This window comes from Entelurus aequoreus, linkage group LG21 (assembly GCF_033978785.1).
Source record: "Entelurus aequoreus isolate RoL-2023_Sb linkage group LG21, RoL_Eaeq_v1.1, whole genome shotgun sequence".
In the NCBI taxonomy this organism is placed as follows: Eukaryota; Metazoa; Chordata; class Actinopteri; order Syngnathiformes; family Syngnathidae; genus Entelurus; species Entelurus aequoreus.
This window is the reverse complement of record NC_084751.1, coordinates 8,759,198-8,780,439: the sequence shown is the minus strand read 5'-3', so window position 1 is coordinate 8,780,439 and position 21,242 is coordinate 8,759,198. Positions and strand designations below refer to the sequence as shown.

General features: G+C 38.6%; 2 protein-coding genes across 9 annotated transcripts in view; both read right to left on the bottom strand.

The window, feature by feature from the left end:
• Positions 1 to 18,027, bottom strand: marveld2a (MARVEL domain containing 2a). 7 transcript variants are annotated; one of them, XM_062030805.1, is made up of 10 exons: positions 17,914 to 18,016; positions 12,048 to 12,096; positions 11,811 to 11,944; positions 10,756 to 11,703; positions 10,473 to 10,693; positions 10,367 to 10,402; positions 10,138 to 10,298; positions 9,895 to 10,066; positions 8,262 to 8,312; positions 1 to 645 (listed from the first exon to the last, which is right to left on the bottom strand). In XM_062030805.1, exons 4-10 carry the CDS (start codon positions 11,684 to 11,686, stop codon positions 526 to 528), a joined length of 1,692 nt encoding a protein of 563 aa, XP_061886789.1. In that variant the 5' UTR covers positions 11,687 to 11,703; positions 11,811 to 11,944; positions 12,048 to 12,096; positions 17,914 to 18,016; the 3' UTR covers positions 1 to 525. The 7 variants fall into 7 exon arrangements, with proteins under 7 accessions (XP_061886789.1, XP_061886788.1, XP_061886786.1 ...); XM_062030804.1 differs by having other exon boundaries at positions 11,838 to 11,944; XM_062030802.1 differs by lacking the exon at positions 11,811 to 11,944 and having other exon boundaries at positions 12,009 to 12,096.
• Positions 18,028 to 19,789: 1,762 nt separating this feature from the next.
• pi4kaa (phosphatidylinositol 4-kinase, catalytic, alpha a) overlaps positions 19,790 to 21,242 on the bottom strand; it is a 54,695-nt gene continuing 53,242 nt past the window's right edge. For both annotated transcript variants that reach the window (XM_062030745.1, XM_062030746.1), the window contains exon 53: positions 19,790 to 21,175. In XM_062030745.1, the coding sequence (XP_061886729.1) occupies positions 21,124 to 21,175 (52 nt within the window). In that variant the 3' untranslated portion in view covers positions 19,790 to 21,123. The remainder of the gene's footprint in view (positions 21,176 to 21,242) is intronic.

The following is a 21,242-nucleotide window of genomic DNA, read 5'->3' as shown; positions in this document are numbered from 1 at the left end:
GGAATGAATCAACACGATATTTTGCACACCTGTTTAGTAAGCTTTATTGGGTGTTTAGATTCATACGTCACGATAAAAAAAAATGTTAGCTTCATATTCAGGACAGGAAAGCATCAAATCATCACATTAGTGGAGCTGCAATTAGAATCATACAGCAGGAAGTGGATTCATATGGTCCCACTCGTCAAGGTTTGCCCAACACATGAAACGTGACAAATTGTGGGGTGCACTTTTCACTTTAGCCGCCAGATGACAGTAGAGTGTTGAATATCTTCAAATGAGTTTTGAAAGTAAAGTGGCTTCATGTTTACGTCACTGAAGCACAACGACGAGATGAGGGGAAAAAAAGATGGCTGACACTGTTTATGTGTCAAGTAGGAGAGGCTTGACGTGTGAAATGGTAGAACAAAATGTAAAAAGACAAAGATTGTGTCCAAGGACAAAAAGACGTTTGGTTTTCAGCTCCACGTCAAGTTCACACGTAAAAAAAAAATATAAAAAAAAGCAAAAAACGTAGACAGCGTTTCAGCTGAAGCCGTCGTTCCATTCCATGACTTTGTCGTATTCCTGAATCTTCTGTTTGATGTGTGACAGTTTGTTCTTCAGGTAGTCGCAGCGCTCCTTCTTCTCCAGGAAGGTGGGGTCCTGGCGGGGAAGAAAACACACAACACAACATGGAACGTCTGCAAAAGTACTGGGTCGTGCAAATAGAACGTGAAAAAGTGTCAGAGAGCAGACAAGCAGGACAGGAAGTGTAAACACCACCGCCATGAAAGGGGAGGCGTGGAAGCGTGCGGAAGGACTCCGGGAGTCATGACTCGGGATAGCGCTAGGACCAGGTGTGTCCAACTGCTTTTCACTGAGGGCCACATCGCAGTTATGGTTGCCCTCAGAGGGCCACTTTTAACAATGAGTAATATATTAATATTAGGGCTGCAACAACTAATCGATTAAATCGATTAAAATCGATTATAAAAATAGTTGCCGATTAATTTAGTCATCGATTTGTTGGATCTATGCTATGCGCATGCGCAGAAGCTTTTTAAAAAAAATTAAAAAAAATAATATTTTTTTTATTTTTTAAATAAACCTTTATTTATAAACTGCAACATGTACAAACAGCTGAGAAACAATAATCAAAATAAGTATGGTGCCAGTATGCTGGTTTTTTTCAATAAAATACTGGAAAGGATAGAAATGTAGTTTGTCTCTTTTACCCGATTATTAATCGAGTAATCGAAGTAACAATCGACAGATTAATCGATTATCAAATTAATCGTTAGTTGCAGCCCTAATGAATACACATGTATATATATATATATATATATATATATATATATATATATATATATATATATATGTATATATATATATATATATATATATATATATATATATATATATATATATATATATATATATAATATTTTAACAATATATTTGTTTACATAAGCTACTATTTTTTTAAATTTAAATTTGACTTTAAAAACTGGCAGTTTAGTCACCAGAATTTTACAGTAAAAGCAGTGTTGTTTTTTTATAGCATATAAAAACATGGAATAAATGGAATGGAGAAACAATACTACTGTTTTTAGCTGGAAAATTCAAGCAACAGAGCTGACAGATTTATTTATTTATGTTTACCGTAAAATCTTGTTGTTTTAATGCTTTTTTGGTTTGTTTTTTTAATGTTTTAGTGCACAGATGCCAAACTCAAGGCCCGGGGGCCAAATCTGGTCCGCCACATTATTTAATGTGGCCCGCAAAAGCCTCTAAATAATGTGTGTTAATAAAATGCTTCATCTTTTCTTACTAATTATATTTGTTGTAGCTGCTGACAGAAGCACGTTGTATATATTAGGGGTGTGGGGAAAAATCGATTCGAATTCGAATCGCGATTCTCACGTTGTGCGATTCAGAATCGATTCTCATTTATAAAAAATCGATTTTTTTTTAATTTTTATTTTAATTAATCAATCCAACAAAACAATACACAGCAATACCATAACAATGCAAGCCAATTCCAAAAGCAAACCTGACCCAGCAACACCCAGAACTGCAATAATCGATCAATCGAAGTAATAATCGACAGATTAATCGATTATCAAATTAATCGTTAGTTGCAGCCCTAATGAATATACATGTATATATATATATATATATATATATATATATATATATATATATATATATATATATATATTTTAACAATATATTTGTTTACATAAGCTATGATTTTTTTTTTGTAAATTTGACTTTAAAAACTGGCAGTTTAGTCACCAGAATTTTACAGTAAAAGCAGTGTTGTTTTTTTATAGCATATAAAAACATGGAGTAAATGGAATGGAGAAACAATACTACTGTTTTTAGCTGGAAAATTCAAGCAACAGAGCTGCCATATTTTTATTTATTTTTTTACTGTTAAATCTTGTTGTTTTAATGCTTTTTTGGTTTGTTTTTTTAATGTTTTAGTGCACAGATGCCAAACTCAAGGCCCTGGGGCCAAATCTGGTCCGCCACATTATTTAATGTGGCCCGCAAAAGCCTCTAAATAAAGTGTGTTAATAAAATGCTTCATCTTTTCTTACTAAATATATTTGTTGTAGCTGCTGACAGAAGCACGTTGTATATTTTAGGGGTGTGGGGAAAAAATCGATTCGAATTCGAATCGTGATTCTCACGTTGTGCGATTCAGAATCGATTCTCATTTTTTTTTAAATCGATTTTTTATTTTTATTTTTTATTTTTAAAAATTAATCAATCCAACAAAACAATACACAGCAATACCATAACAATGCAATCCAATTCCAAAAGCAAACCCGAGCCAGCAACACTCAGAACTGCAATAAACAGAGCAATTGAAAGGAGACACAAACACCACACACAACAAACCAAAAGTAGTGAAACAAAAATGAATATTATCAACAACAGTATCAATATTAGTTACAATTTCAACATAGCAGTGATTAAAAATCCCTCATAGACATTATCATTAGACATTTATTTAAAAAAAAAAGAGGCTTACACTTGCATCGCATCTCATAAGCTTGACAACACACTGTGTCCAATATTTTCACAAAGATAAAATAAGTCATATTTTTGCTTCATTTAATAGTTCAAACAAATGTACATTATTGCAACCAGTTGATAAAACATTGTCCTTTACAATTATAAAAGCTTTTTACTCTGCTTGCATGTCAGCAGACTGGGGTAGATCCTGCTGAAATCTATATATTCCATGAATAGACAATCCTTTTGAATCGGGAAAAAAAAATCGTTTTTGAATCGAGAATCGTGTTGAATTAAAAAAAATCGATTTTGAATCGAATCGTGACCCCAAGAATCGATATTGAATCGAATCGTGGGACACCCAAAGATTTACAGCCCTAGTATATATGTTATATAATTTCATAGTTGGTTAGAGTAAATAAATACAATGTATAAATATTAGGGATGTCCGATAATGGCTTTTTGCCGATATCCGATATTCCGATATTGTCCAACTCTTTAATTACCGATACCGATATCAACCGATACCGATATCAACCGATATATGCAGTCATGGAATTAACACATTATTATGCCTAATTTGGACAACCAGGTATGGTGAAGATAAGGTATAAATAAAATAAGATAAATAAATTAAAAACATTTTCTTGAATAAAAAAGAAAGTACAACAATATAAAAACAGCTACATAGAAACTAGTAATTAATGAAAATTTGTAAAATTAACTGTTAAAGGTTAGTAATATTAGTGGAGCAGCAGCACACAAAATCATGTGTGCTTACGGACTGTATCCCTTGCAGACTGTATTGATATATATTGATATATAATGTAGGAAGCAGAATATTAATAACAGAAAGAAACAACCCTTTTGTGTGAATGAGTGTGAATGGGGGGAGGGAGGTTTTTTGGGTTGGTGCACTAATTGTAAGTGTATTTTTTTATGTGGATTTAATAAAAAAATAAAAAATAAAAAAAAAACGATACTGATAATAAAAAAAACGATACCGATAATTTCCGATATTACATTTTAACGCATTTATCGGCCGATAATATCGGCAGACCGATATTATCGGACATCTCTAACCGTTGTATTATTTGTACTCTGCACGAATGCTGTTCGCCATGTCAAAGAAGTGAAAGTTTGATTGAATGATTGAAAGATTTATTGTTAATAAATGGGACGCTTTGCGTTCCCAAACAGTCATCTCTGTCCCGACAATCCCCTCCGTGGTAGCAGGAACCCCTATATACTACGCTAATTACACATCAAAACCCTGCGGCTTATAGTCGGGTGCGGCTTATATATGGAGCAATCTGTATTTTCCCCTAAATTTAGCTGGTGCGCCTTATAGTCAGGTGCGGCTTATAGTCCGGAAATTACGGTATATACATGTATTTTCATATATTACTTTGTTAAAAACGTCCCTCTGAGGGCAACCATAACTGCGACGTGGCCCTCAATGAAAAAAAGTTCGACACCCCTGGTTTAGTGTCTTACTGTATATGGAATAAAACAGCACCAAAGTTGATTTTACAGTAAAAAAAACTCAGTCGGCGGAATTTAACCGTAAAATCTATACTCAATTTTACAGTCTACAATTTGATTGATAATTTGTTTTGGAATCACAAGTCAAGCAGATATTTAAGTACAGTATTTATCTTTATTTTAACAAACAAATATTTTTGGAATATTGAATTTTGAAAGACCTGCGGTAGCATGCAGTACATGATTTTTAATGTCAAAGGAGAAAGAAAAAATATATTTAGTAAGAAAAGATTAAGCATTTTATAAACATATATTATTTCCATGCTTTCGCGGGCCACATTAAATAATGTGGTGGGCCAGATTTGGCCCCGGGGGCCTTAAGTTTGACACCTGTGTGCTAGGAGGAGCCTTTGCTAACACTTTGCCTTGCGGGTCGGTTACGTAAGCCAGGAGTGTCCAAAGTGCGGCCCGGTGGTCATTTGCAGACTTTACCTTTTTATGTGCCCATTTCACCATTTTATTCATGAAGTAAACAAACAGAAAATGCTAAAAAAGGCACTTTATAACCAGAACAACCGGAAATGTCGATACCATTAACTGATAAAAATAACAAATATTTCGATAACATTTTTCTGTGCTTTTTTTTTGCACACACGCGTCATAATATCATGTGCACACACCAATCATATGCAAATTAGACAATGATCTCACCTAGCTGGCCTTCACAGAGACATTTGTCCTTCTGGACGCAGGGCGACAACGTCATTAGCTGCTAATGCTAACGCTACACCAGGGGTCACCAACCTTTTTGAAAGCAAGAGCTACTTCTTGGGTAGTGATTAATGCGAAGGGCTACCAGTTTGATACACACTTCAATAAATTGCCAGAAATAGCCAATGTGCTCAATTTACCTTTAACTCTATGTTATTATTAATAATGAATGATATTTACACTTAATTGAACGGTTTAAAAGAGAAGAAAACACGAAAAAAAATGACAAATTTTGAAACATTGTTTATCTTCAATTTCGACACTTTAAAATTCAAAATTCAACCGAAAAAAAGAAGAGAAAAACTAGCTAATTCGAATCTTTTTGAAAAAAATAAAAAAAGAATTTATGGAACATCATTAGCAATTTTTCCTGATTAAGATTAATTTTAGAATTTTGATGACATGTTTTAAATAGGTTAAAATCCAATCTACACTTTGTTAGAATATATAACAAATTGGACCAAGCTATATTTCTAACAAAGACAAATCATTATTTCTTCTAGATTTTCCAGAACAAATATTTTAAAAGAAATTCAAAAGACTTTGAAATAAGATTTAAATTTGATTCTACAGATTTTCTAGATTTGCCAGAATAATTTTTTAAAATTTTAATCATAATAAGTTTGAAGAAATATTTCACAAATATTCTTCGTCGAAAAAACAGAAGCTAAAATGAAGAATTAAATTAAAATGTATTTGTTATTCTTTACAAAAAAAAATAAAAAATTTACTTGAACATTGATTTGAATTGTCAGGAAAGAAGAGGAAGGAATTTAAAAGGTAAAAAGGTATATGTGTTTAAAAATCCTAAAATAATTTTTAAGGTTGTATTTTTTCTCTAAAATTGTCTTTCTGAAAGTTATAAGAAGCAAAGTAAAAAAAATAATGAATTTATTAAAACAAGTGAAGACCAAGTCTTTAAAATATTTTCTTGGATTTTCAAATTCTATTTGAGTTTTGTCTCTCTTAGAATTAAAAATGTCGGGCAAAGCGAGACCAGCTTGCTAGTAAATAAATACAATTTAAAAAATAGAGGCAGCTCACTGGTAAGTGCTGCTATTTGAGCTATTTTTAGAACAGGCCAGCGGGCTACTCATCTGGTCCTTACGGGCTACCTGGTGCCCGCGGGCACCGCGTTGGTGACCCCTGCGCTACACCAACATGACAAATGAGGTGATCTGATGAGATTCTTATGATCAGTACTTCACAAACCTGAGTACTGTATTAAATACAACTTAAAATCTACAGTGGGGGCGTGGTCAATGTGACATCATCACATTATTTGCTGCAACCACATCAAAGAAAAAAAGCCACACCAACTGTGGTCCAAAAAGCTGATTCTAAACAAAAGTGAAAGTCATTCTAAGGCATTTAGTTAATGGAATGCCAACACAAAAGAACACGTTTGACCACTTTTTTTTATTTTTATATTTTAGGGGAAGCTGAACTTCCCTTGCAGTGTTTAGCAATGGCCACTGCTGCATATCTGCATCACATGTTAGAACAATGAAGTGGGCAAGTCAGATCCATTACTTTAGGACACGGATTGGCACTGAGGGCTGGGTGGAGTGCAGATATGTCCGATATTATCGGCCGATAAATGCTTTAAAATGTAATATCGGAAATTATCGGTATCGGTTTCAATAAGTAAAATGTATGACTTTTTAAAACGCCGGCCGCCGTGTACCCGGACGTAGGGAGAAGTACAGAGCGCCAATAAACCTTGAAGGCACTGCCTTTGCGTGCCGGCCCAATCACATAATATCTACGGCTTATGACACACTCACAAGTGAATGCAATGCATACTTGGTCAACAGCCATACAGGTCACACTGAGGGTGGCCGTATAAACAACTTTAACACTGTTACAAATATGCGCCACACTGTGAACCCACACCAAACAAGAATGACAAACACATTTCGGGACAACATCCGCACCGTAACACAACATAAACACAACAGAACAAATACCCAGAACCCCTTGCAGTAATAACTCTTCCGGGACCCTACAATAAACAATGAGCATTTTGCAACAGCCGACCTGCCTGATCTCTCATATCCAGACATTTATAATGACCTTGTCGATTCACCATCTCCGTACACTGGAAAGGACCTTAAGGCATACAAGAGTCTGGATGCCTACAAGTATTTTACAGCAGGTTTTGTGCATGATGGGCTGATATGGCAGATTCCAAACAAGAATCGATTTCTTCTCATGACCAAGGTAAGGAAAAAGCACACACAGAAGAGCCTACTGTTATAGTTTGTTTACATACCTGATATGAAGTGTTTATTGCATATCCTTGTGTAAATCGTAGGTTTCCATCGTTCACGACAAATCGCCGCGATCCATTTATCGCGTTTTTTGATGTTTGCCGGGAATCTATAGAAGCTAAGATTTGGTTTATCGCCTCGTCTATTGCTACATCCAACAGCACAGCAGGTTTCCGGCATTTCCAAGCTCAAATAGCGGCAGATCTAACAAGAAAGCGTGTGTGAGTCGTTGACCGGCACTGAACTGGTGACCGGCAAGATGGCCGCCAAGCTAATGGGCGTGGCTGATGACGTCAGCTGCAAAGCCTCTATAGAGCTTTTCTACCTTCAAGGTACTCAAAGCGCTTTGACACCATTTCCTCATTCACACACTGATGGCGGCAGCTGCCATGCAAGGCCCTAACCACGACCCATCAGGAGCAAGGGTGAAGTGTCTTGCTCAAGGACACAACGGACGTGACGAGGTTGGTAGAAGGTGGGGATCGAACTAGGAACCCTCAGGTTGCTGGCACGGCCCCATGACATGACATTATGTCCTTCACAAGTGTATGTAAACTTTTGACCACAACTGTATATACATTTACACACACACACACACACACACACACACACACACACACACACACACACACACACACACACACACACACACACACACACACACACACACACACACACACACACACACACACACACACACATATATATATACAGTATACACACGTTTTTCTTCCTCTGGTATTCCTCCAGGATTCTGTTGATGCGCTCCACTTCCTGCAGACAGAAAAGAAACGTCACGTTGGTGTCGAGACAAACGCAGAGAGGGAAGGTAGGCAGAGTCAGGAAGTGCAAACAGGAAGCTGCGGGATGTGGGAATGAGCACTCTAGGACAGACCGGGGCATTCGGCGGCCCGCGGGCCACATCCGGCCCTTTGTGCGTCCCTGTCCGGCCCGCGTGAGGCCAATAATAAATTACAAAATACATTTTTAAAAGTATCTATGTCGAGTGTGCAATACAACGGTGCTGCTTTTGTTTTGAAAAGCGTTATTTTTATTACTTCCGTGTGGACGTATGCTCGTGCGCGATTGTGAGTGAATGTGAACAGCTGCAATCACAAATTACAAAATACATTTTAAAAAACATCTATGTCGTGCGTGCAATACATCTGTGCTGCTTTTATTTTGAAAAGTGTTATTTATGGGCGTATGTCCGTGTGTAACCTGCGAGTGAAGGTGCACAGCGACAAGTGATGCCCGGTTATCCCCGAGATGCTAAAAAGAGAAAAGTTGATGAGGAATGGCGTGTTTCCAACAAGACATGGACTGCCAAGTATTTCCTTACATAAATTAAAGGTAAAGCCGTGTGCTTAATTTGTGGTACACAGCTTGCTGTGTTTAAAGAATATCATTTGAATCGCCACTACACGACGAAGCACGGGGAAAAATACCGGAATCTGTCTGATGAAGCGCGCGCAAGAGAGGCTGATGCGTTGATGGTAAAACTGCAAACCCAACAAGGACTTTTTGCCAAATTTCACACCCCCAGAGATGCAGCCGTCAGGACAAGTTTCGTCATTTCTCACAAAATCGCCAGAAAAAGTAAGGCGTTTTCTGACGGTGAGTTTATTAAGGAGTGCTTATTGGACTCTGTTGCGCTGATATGCCCGGAGAAGAGGGGCGCATTTGAGAACGTGTCACTCTCCCGACGCACTGTAACGAGGCGGGTTGAGACCATCGCTGGAAACTTGGAGCTTCAGCTGAAGAACAGAACGGCCGACCTTGACTGTTTTTCGCTGGCTTTGGATGAGAGCTGCGATGTACGTGACACCGCCCAGCTGCTCATCTTCTTACGTGGGATAACTGCAGACTTTCAAATCACGGAGGAGCTGGCAGCCATGCAGTCAATTAAAGAGACAACCACAGGTAATGACTTGTTCACATAGGTAAATGCGTGTTTGGACATGTTAGGACTGAAATGGGACAAGCTGGCAGGTGTGACAACAGATGGTTGTCCAAATCTGACGGGGAAAAATGTTGGACTTTTAAAGAGGATGCAGGATAAAGTGACAGAAATTGACATTTTTGCATTGTATTATACATCAGGAAGTGTCGTGTAAGACAGTGTTAAATATAAAACCATCAAAAGCAATCTGCTTTTGTATAAAGTTGAGTTAGGTTAAATGAAATTATTATTATTATTTATCTTACGATACATCAAAAATAATTTGAGCAAATTTTAATTGAAATATTGTCGGTGTGGCCCTCCAGCAGTGCTCAGGTTGCTCATGCGGCCCCCGGTAAAAATTAATTGCCCACCCCTGCTCTAGGAGGTTAACGAGAGATCATGTGACATCACCATTTGGCTGCCGGGTTGCTGAGGAAGGTTGCGCATCATCCCGTCCATCTCGTCGAACTTCCTGCACGCCACCTGCACCTCGGCATGCAGCTCCTTGTACTCGGCGTACTGGTCGTTGAACACTGCCCGGTACTGGTCTCGCTCCTCGTCTGAGCGGACGGTGGGGTACTTCCTGTTGGAGCGAGGGGACGACTTCTTTTATTCTGGTGAAATGTGCTGTGTAAATATTGAGTGAGGACTTACGCGATGTAGTCGGGCACGATGACAGGTTTGGGAATGTGACCAGACGGTATCGCCCCCTGCAGGACCTTTGGAGCGATAGCGACGCGAGGGGCGTCTTGGAAGGACGCGATGGACGATTCCTGTCGAGGACTCTTGGCACCGGACGCCGCCACAGGAACCAGCTGACGCCACAAAATCAACAATCAAACTATGGCGGCAACACGTATAAGAAGTAAGACTGGACGCTCACCAGCGACTGGACCGCTCCGAACTCCGACTGCTGCATCTGCAAGACAACAAGTCACGTGACCACGGGAGACACGACAGGAAATCATGTGACCAGGCGGACCGCTGACCTCCCTGGCGTTCTGCTCGCGGTAACGGCGTGCCGCTTCGTGCCTCCACAGCTTGAGGCACACGCCGGCGCCAATCAGGTAGATAACCATGTTGAGGAAGAGGAAGATGATGGCGGCGGTCTGGCCCGCGTCCGTCCTGCAGAATGCGGCGCTGGGGCCGTTGTTGAAGAAAGGGGAGGAGCAGAGCCCCCCTCGCGTTGTGTCTCGCACGTACACGATGCCTGGCGGGCACACAGCGCGTGAGTGAGAAAAGAGGACACCGGGCGGTTTGCTCGCCACTTACCTGCGGCCATGTAGAGCACGGCGAGCGCCAGGTTGATGATGAACTCTGTCAGCGGCCACCAGCTGGAGTCCAGCAGGATGGTGCGGTAGTACATGGTCATGCCCAGCACCAGCACTATGACCGTCACCAGCCAGGCCAGGCCCGCCACCACCAGCACAAACGGCGTTTTGGGGCCCGTGTAGTAAGACCCGCTGGCCCCGTTGCCAAAGACACCGGCTCCGGGAGACGAGTAAGCGAACATGTTGAACCACTCGTTGTCCTTGTGGATGTACGCGCACACGCAGGCGAAGACGACGGCGCCCAGTAGGAGCTCCACGCATCCCAGAATCCTCAGCAGCCCCGCCCAGGACTTCATGAAGGCGTAGCGCTGATTGTACTCCTCCACGCGCTCGCTGTATGTCTGCGCCGTGCGGTACGTGCGGCCTGACATCGACTGAATGTCGCCTAGTTCCAGGAGCTCCTTGCCGGAGTTGTAGCTGCCGGCCGAGCCCCCATACGGGTCACGGTAGGATCCAGGAACAGACGGTGGCGGCGAGCAGCGAACGCCCTCGCTGGTGCTGTTGTTGTTGTTACATGACGAGGCCGCTTCCTTGTTGCTGCTGCGGTTGCTTGTCCGGAAGAAGTTCTTCCACGAGTCGGGGATGAAGCGGTGGACCGGTTTGATGTCTAGGGCCGGGTCTATTTCCGACTCAAGGTCGGTGGCGTACTCGCTGCCTCTGCGGTCAAACTCTGGCCCGATGGGGGGCTGGACGGGCAGAGGCGGAGGTGGGAGCGGGTCAGAGCTGAGGGCCAAATAAGGCGCCGCCTGCTTGGTGACAGGGTCTGGATCGTAAAAGTTGTCCCGCGGTAACGAGCCCTGCGGAACCTGGTCGTAGTGCGGCGCCTGGCGGACACGCTCAGTGCGTCCATGAAAGTCTCCCCCATAGGACATGAGTCTGACGGTGGTCCCTAAGAGACACATGTCAGGAGTCAGTGGACGGACATGTTGGATGGAACGACGACCACCAAATATGTGATTCATTGAGTTTCAAAACCACACCAGAAGCGACACACACCACAAAAGCCACCACGGAAGACGTTACCCAGATTTCTCCATGCTAGCAGAGTCCACAGTGCGTCTCCGCGCCGCGACCGTCAAGCGCTCCTTTTGCCAAGGCGCCTGGCCGGCAGGTGGCGGCGCAGAGTCGGACTGTGGTCAGCCAATCAGCCCACCAGGTGATGTCGAGGAGTAGAAAGAAAATGTGCTTCAATACCTTTTTGATACGCAGTCACTCAGCAGCACCTACACTGACCTGCAGCTTAGCGCTACGCTAACCTCGCTTGCTGGACGCCAACAATCACCTGCCACACACACACACACACACACACACACACACACACACACACACACACACACACACACACACACACACACACACACACACACACACACACACACACACACACACACACACACACACACACACACACACACACACACACACACACACACACACACACACACACACACACACACAACAATCACTTCCTGTCACATCTTTATGGTGTCTGAGTGCCCTACAATAGCAAACTAAAGATTTTGCAAACAACAGGAAGGTTGTTTTTTTTGTCAAAAGCAATAGGATGCTTGTAAATAAAGACTTAGACTACACTTAGACTTCCTTTTATTGTCATTCAAATTTGAACTTAAACCTACAGTACCAATAATTAAACCAGATTTCACTTTGACGATTGTTAAAAGTAAAAAAAAAAGAGCATTACCAGGAAATGGATATTACAGGAGAGCCCAACTTTGAAGCTATTAGTGATTGTACTGATTACTTCCTATATGTCTATATATTTTTTTACTATCTGTTTATATTCTTTTATTTATTATTATTATTAGGGATGTCCGATAATGGCTTTTTGCCGATATCCGATATTCCGATATTGTCCAACTCTTTAATTACCGATACCGATATCAACCGATACCGATATCAACCGATATATACAGTCGTGGAATTAACACATTATTATGTCTAATTTGGACAACCAGGTATGGTGAAGATAAGGTACTTTTAAAAAAAATAAATAAAATAAAATAAGATAAATAAATTAAAAACATTTTCTTGAATAAAAAAGAAAGTAAAACAATATAAAAACAGTTACATAGAAACTAGTAATGAATGAAAATGAGTAACATTAACTGTTAAAGGTTAGTACTATTAGTGGAGCAGCAGCACGCACAATCATGTGTGCTTACGGACTGTATCCCTTGCAGACTGTATTGATATATATTGATATATAATGTAGGAACCAGAATATTAATAACAGAAATAAACAACCCTTTTGTGTGAATGAGGAGGGAGGTTTTTTGGGTTGGTGCATTAATTGTAAGTGTATCTTGTGTTTTTTATGTTGATTTAATTTTTTAAAAATAAAAATAAAAATAAAAAAAATAAAAAAACGCTACCGATAATAAAAAAACGATACCGATAATTTCCGATATTACATTTTAACGCATCCCTAATTATTATTATTATTTGTTTTATTGATTTATGTGTTAATATTATTATAACTGTGGTTTGGTTTGTTTTGTTTTTGTTTTTTTTGCTGTTTTTCTCTTTTCTTTTTGTGGGGGGGGGGGGGGTGGGGGGGGTGCATCGTTGGGATATAAACAAATAAAATATTTTGACATTTAGGGCAGACAATAGATGTATGGTGTATGCAAATATTCTGAAATGGATAGGAATGTCGGATGATGGATCTCAATAAAAATGTAATCAAAAAATTTAAAATAAATAAATAAATAAAAGTCAAATAAATACGGAGCCCCTATAGGGGCACGGGGACACCTTTTTTTTTTAGATACGTATCTTGTGCGCACCAGAAACTATCTGGTGCGCACCAGAAAGCATTGGATGCGTGCGCATGGTTTGCGGTCTATGTGAAAATGCCAGTTCAGGAGTTAATTCGGCTGTATTTCCAACTAGGACTTTCCCCCATGTCCTTTTAGGGGTGTTGTGGCAAAATGTGAATTCCTGCCAAAAATGTATTTCCTTTGCGGGGGCGCGCAGCGCTCGCTGAACCTGCATTTTTGGCTTGGTCTGTCCACAGTGGATTACTAGGTGTGAGACAAACACTTTAGCTGTAACGCTACGTGTTTGACATTATTTAAGACTTTATCGTGTCCGGAAAATGACAGTTTGCCTCTTCTGTGGTATTGATGAGATTTAAAGGAGTGTTGTTAGTTAGTCCCATGTTGATGTGATAAAACCTATGTCTTGTTTGGAAGATACACACAATTGTCCCTTTAGGGCACAGGTGTCAAACTCAAGGCCCGGGGGCCAGATGTGGCCAGCCACTTCATTTTATTTGGCCCTCAAAAGCCTAGAAGTAATATGTATCAATAAAGTACTATAAGTTTTCTTACTAAATGTATTCTTTCTTTCTATTTTGGGAGGAAAAAAATATATATGTACAAATTATGTTAATTTAAATATTGTCTAATTATGCAAAAATATATCATCAAACATTCAAACCATTTTTTTAAAGAAATAAATACTAATAATAATGATTTCAAAGCAAGTTATCCATCAAATTGTGCAACGTAAAAGTAGCAATAGATTTCATGGTAAAATTTTGAAATTTACGGTGGTTTTTACAGCATTTTTCTCTAGATGAAAAAAACCGTACTTTTTTGTACTGTAATAATCAGTAGTCTACCATGAATTGATTTACTTGGACCCCGACTTAAACAAGTTGAAAAACTTATTGGGGTGTTACCATTTAGTGGTCAATCGTATGGAATATGTACTATACTGTGCAATCTACTAATAAAAGTTTCAATCAATCAATCAATAGTGCAGTTTTGCCATTAACAATACACCGAAAAATTTACAGTAGTTGATTTGCGGTAAAAAATAAACAAAAAAACTGGCTGCTCAGGTGCCAAAATGTTACTGTAAAATTGCATTTTTTTAAAATTTACAGTAAAAAAAAGAAATGTAAATTTTACAGTAAACTTCTGGAAACTGAGCTGCCTTTTTTTTTTTTACCAAAAAAAACAGCAGTACTGTTTTTCCATTTACAGTAAAATACACTAAATTTTGAGGAGAAATTATTGCAACTTACCATATTTATTTTACATTTTAGTTTAAAAAAAATCTACTAATAAAATCCATTAAAATTATGTAATAATAGCGTTCACTGTTAGATGCTGCCCTCTGGGGTCAAACGTAACTGCGGTGTGGCCCTCAAATGACTTTGACACCTCTGCTTTAGGGGCTCCGTAGTCGGACGATGGATCTCAATAAAAATTAAATAAATATTTTTTTAATTAAAATAAAAATTAAAAGTCAAATAAACAACATCTAGATCAGGCCTGGGCAATTATTTTGACTCGGGGGCCACATTTAGAGAAAAGAACGTGTCTGGGGGCCGGTATATCTATTTTTAGGAACACTAATACAAAACCTCACAATAATGTCTGATTGAATGCTAAAAACATTATGACAGACCGCCTTAAAAAACGTAATGGAATTTTACATTTTTCTATGAACGATAAAACACTGAATATTGACAAAATATGAATGTCACACCCCCTTTCGATCGACATATTTTACAATCAAGTGAAACGCAACAAAAATGGAACAAACAGTGAAATATGAACGCGAAGGTACAAAATAAACCCACCGACAATCTGATATATCACTAAGCTTTAGAACTTTGTTGTGAAAATCTCCTTCCGCATCTGTGGAAACGCTTCCCGCCCACGCTGCTTGGTGCCTCGTCTGAGGTGCTGTGACGTAGATTACCATAGTAACTAATTAGATGACCATAGTAACTAATTAGATTACCATTGTAACTAATTAGATTACCATTAGGGCTGTGAATCTTTGGGTGTCCCACGATTCGATTCAATATCGATTATTTGGGTCACGATTCGATTCAAAATCGATTTTTTTTCTTCAAATCAACACGATTCTCGATTCAAAAACGATTTTTTCCTGATTCAAAAGGATTGTCTATTCATGGAATACATAGATTTGAGCAGGATCTACCCCAGTCTGCTGACATGCAAGCAGAGTAGTAGATTTTTGTAAAAAGCTTTTATAATTGTAAAGGACAATGTTTTATCAACTGATTGCAATAATGTACATTTGTTTTAACTATTAAATGAACCAAAAATATGACTTATTTTATCTTTGTGAAAATATTGGACACAGTGTGTTGTCAAGCTTATGAGATGTGATGCAAGTGTAAGCCACTGTGACACTATTGTTCTTTTTTTTTTTTTTTAATAAATGTCTAATAATGTCAATGAGGGATTTTTAATCACTGCTATATTGAAATTGTAACTAATATTGATACTGTTGTTGATAATATTCATTTTTGTTTCACTACTTTTGGTTTGTTCTGTGTCTCCTCTCAATTGCTCTGTTTATTGCAGTTCTGAGTGTTGCTGGCTCGGGTTTGCTTTTGGAATTGTATTGCATTGTTATGGTTTTGCTGTGTATTGTTTTGTTGGATTCATTAATAAAAATTTAAATAAAAAATAAATAAAAAAATAAATAAAATCGATTTTTTTAAAAATGAGAATCGATTCTGAATCGCACAACGTGAAAATCGCGATTCGAATTCGGATCGATTTTTTTCCCACACCCCTAATTACCATAGTAACTGCTATATCATCCCAAAGCGCAGATTGCAACCATTGAAATACTTAGTATTAGAGATGTCCGATAATATCGGCCTGACGATATTATCGGCCGATATATGCGTTAAAATGTAATATCGGAAATTATCGGTATCGTTTTTTTATTATCGGTATCGTTTTTTTTTTGTTTTTTTTTTATTAAATCCACATAAAAAACACAAGATACACTTACAATTAGTGCACCAACCCAAAAAACCTCCCTCCCCCCATTTACACTCATTCACACAAAAGGGTTGTTTCTTTCTGTTATTAATATTCTGCTTCCTACATTATATATCAATATATATCAATACAGTCTGCAAGGGATACAGTCCGTAAGCACACATGATTGTGCGTGCTGCTGGGCCACTAATAGTACTAACCTTCAACAGTTAATTTTACTCATTTTCATTCATTACTAGTTTCTATGTAACTGTTTTTATATTGTTTTACTTTCTTTTTTTATTCAAGAAAATGTTTTTAATTTATTTATCTTATTTTACTAATTTTTTTAAAAAAGTACCTTATCTTCACCATACCTGGTTGTCCAAATTAGGCATAATAATGTGTTAATTCCACGACTGCATATATCGGTTGATATCGGTATCGGTTGATATCGGTAATTAAAGAGTTGGACAATATCGGAATATCGGATATCGGCAAAAAGCCATTATCGGACATCCCTACTTAGTATAGTTGAAGACTTACGGTCGTTAGAAAACATCACTGCACATCATAATGGCAGCTACACTTTCCATCTTAAACATCTAAAAAAATGATTTGGGAATGTCCGGCGGGCCAGATTGAAAAGCTCAACGGGTCGCATGTGGCCCCCGGGCCTTCATTTGCCCAGGTCTGATCTAGATCTAGACCCAAGACAGTTCTATAAGACGTTAATAAGATGTGAACAGTTGACATCATGAATATAACATGTCAACAATAACATACTTTCAGGTACTTTGGGTGGAACTTATTACACCGGTAGTGTAAGGTGTATAGTAGTATGAGGCGTATTATACTGTACAGCGTACTAATAGTGTAAGTGTGTACTTAAGTGTAGTGTACTTGACAAGACTAGTAGACCATCGAACAAAAAGTCATGATGTTAGCTTTATAGGAACCAATTTTTGATGGATTGAGACTTTTATTAGTAGATTGCACAGTACAGTACATATTGACCACTAAATGGTAACACCCGAATAAGGTGTTTAAGTCGGGGTCCACGTTAATCAATTCATGGTAAACAGAATAGAAAAGGCCGACGGAGGCTCCACCGTGAGAACTTTCTAGAAGTAAGCTAGCAGGGAAGTCAAAGTCAACAATAGCTGAATTATTACGTCGCACTTGACCAGTTTTACTGGTTTATTGCTACATGGCTAACTTCTTCGTTAGCTGCCGGAGCGACGACGACAAAGTTGACTTTTCTTCGGAACCGAACCGAACCCCGTCGATGGTGACGGCGTCGTAAAAGCTTGTCCTACCGTGTGGTCTTCTGCCGTATTCCTCCTCTTCTTCTTCCTGCCATGACACAAACTTTACACCGCAGGTCTTCCACCCCCCTCCGACACACCACGTGACTTGCCCATCCCTGTGACGTCACAGGCCGGTGGAGGAACTTACCTGTTTGAAACAGCCGGAAGCGGAAGTACCCGCGAGCGTTCTCCAAAACAAAATGTTGTCGAAACTGGACCAACTCTTGTCGAGGCATTCCTTTCTAAGAGACTGCCTCGAGTATTATAGTTAGTTTTTGATGAAGTTAACAATCACTAGTATCAGTCAAACAATAATATGTAGATTGGACTAATTTAATTCACACAAATATTACTCTATTGGTGGGAATTATTCTGAAATATTGGCTATAATTGTATTTTTTGTGGTTTTCGTTGTAAACATTCCATAAGGCGGTGCCATATTTCCATGCTTCAGCAGTCACATCACAATTTTCCAAAAAAAACGTGTAGCATTTTAACAATATATAAAAAATACACACATTAACAAGTAAGAATTAAAATGTATAAATAATGACATGATAAAATGTGAGTACAAAATTGTACTACCATAACTGGTGTATGTATGCTTTAACTACTATCCTTTAAGGCCGGTGGAGGAATTTACCTGTTTGAAACAGCCGGAAGCGGAAGTACCCGAGCGTTCTCCAAAACAAAATGTTGTCGAAACTGGATCAACTCTTGTCGAGGCATTCCTTTCTAAGAGACTGCCTCGAGTATTATAGTTAGTTTCTGATGAAGTTAACAATCACTAGTATCAAGATTACAATAATTTAATTTACACAAATATTACTCTATTGGAGGGAATTATTCTGAAATATTGGCTATCATTTTATTTTTTTGTGGTTTTCGTTGTAAACATTCCATAAGGCGGTGCCATATTTCCATGCTTCAGCAGTCACATCACAATTTTCCAAAGAAAACGCGTAGCATTTTAACAATATAGGAAAAAATACACACATTAACAAGTAAGAATTAAATTAATTAATGGATATACAATGTATGACATGATAAAATGTGAGTACAAAATTATACTACCATAACTGGTGTACTACTATCCTTTAGAACAGGGGTTGTTAACCTTTTTGACCTGTTTACTTCCACTGAAATAGTGTTTCATCCTATTCAATAATTATATCTAAACTATTTAGTTTACAACATTGTCAAATAATATTAAAACCATGAGTCAATCACAAAGTTTTTATTTATTTAACACATAAACCTTATTTTTAGGTTAGAAAAACTCACCAAATGTACTGCATAAGAACGGAATCAGAAATAATTGACGAAAAATCGATTTACATGCAATTATGTTGTGCTAAAATGAATAAATTAAATTAAAAATATAAATGTTTCTTAACTAAACTGTCTTTAAAAGAAAGTGCAAATGAAGTCAGTCACTACTGCCACCAGCGGTGGAAAAGTGTATTACAACTGAGTACTGCTGCGGCATAGCAGGGAAGCGTTTTTTGGGCGGTCCTCTAGGAGGCGCTCGCGGCCTAGAAAATGGGTTAAGAAACAAACCCGGAAAGTGAATCCAAATAAAAATAAACTAAACATATATATATATATATATATATATATATATATATATATATATATATATATATATATATATATATATATATATATATATATATATATATATATATATATATACATATATATATATATACATATATATATATATACATATACATATATATATATATATATATATATATATAACTTTTTTTTTTAAACTAAAAAAACACATATATATATACATGTATACAATGTTTTAAATAAAATAAAAAATCCAAATGCTGATACTTGGGACTCATTCCATAGTCCAGTTGCCAGTCGGGTGGCGGGCAATTGTCGACGATAAATTCGCATGTGCATGAAAAACGTTCTCTCAATCAAATGGCTCACAACTGCGAATCGGTTCTCATTGTTCACTTGAAAGAGCAGTTCAAAAGACTTAGACTCGTTCGCAAACATCACATTAATGTAAAAAGAAGCATCTCGAAACATTTGGTTGACTCTCATTCGGCTTTTATTTTGAAATCAGCATTAATGCTGCTGACGGTATAACGAGCCAAACCATTAAAAATCCATACGTTTGACTCTGACAAAAACATTGACAAACTCATTCTCTTGGGTTTAAAGGTGCAATTTGTCAAAGGAAAGTTTTAGCCTGCACATGCTAACGGCTAACGCCTGTCATGTAGTGCTTTTTCCTGCCTCCAGAGGCGACAGTGAGACAATGGTGTTTACATATTGGATGTTTGATATGGTTTCACAATCATGCTTTAAAGGCCTTTATGCTAATGTACTCCCCCTACTGGCTGGAATTTGGCTACCAAATCGAACCTTTAACGATGTGTTTGCATTACATTAAAAGTGGCCATGAGGGGTGTGAAGAATTCACCATCAGACAATAAAAGCCCCTTCAAGTTTGCAATCGTAACACTCTCAGCGGTGTGACAACACGACAACACTGGAGTCAAGGGGAACACACGAATACAGCATCAGTACGTGGGAATATTGCATATATATTTTGCAGGAATGGCTTTTTAGGTCAAGTCGCCCTATGCGGCAGCGAGGTCACATGACACACACGAGGAATGTTTCCAAACAGGTTTTGCGCACACCAACGACGTGGAGGACTTGTGTGCATGCAGATATGCAACTCTCGCCATTGTCTTTCCCCCTTACACCCCCACATTTACAATAAAATGGTTCCTAAAACATCAACTGATCGTTCCTTTAAGTGGAGGTTCCCAGAATGCACCCCGCTGCCTGTGGAATGTAGCTAACACTGGTAGCTCGCGCAAGAACATGTTTGATGATTTGTTCTTGTCGCCACGTCAAAAGTTTCCTCCCGCTCCTTCTCCTTCAGTCCACGGCGACGTTGCTTCACACGTAGAAAAAACACTGCGGAGAGTTTGAATCCCGCACTAATGGCCTGGTCTCTGATGTAAGGTGACAATACTGACAGAAATAAAGTGCACTGGAAGTGAAGAGCAGCATGATGATGATGATGATGATGACACAAAGAGTGTAAATATGGCTCTTAAAGGGCGATTTCAAAGAGCTCTTTAGTAAAAGTGTTGGATAAAACCGGAGTTATTGCTCTCGGAGGGACAGCATCTTGTCTGGGATCAGCGTCCGTACTGGACTCGTTACAGCAGGAGAGCCTCAGTAGGGAATTTGGTTCTGGTAATATTGCAGCATGTCGTACGTCTTGCTCCTGGCAGGAAGTGAAAGGTAATGCATGAACGCAACATGGAGGAAGTAGAACATTTGCTTATCTTGTC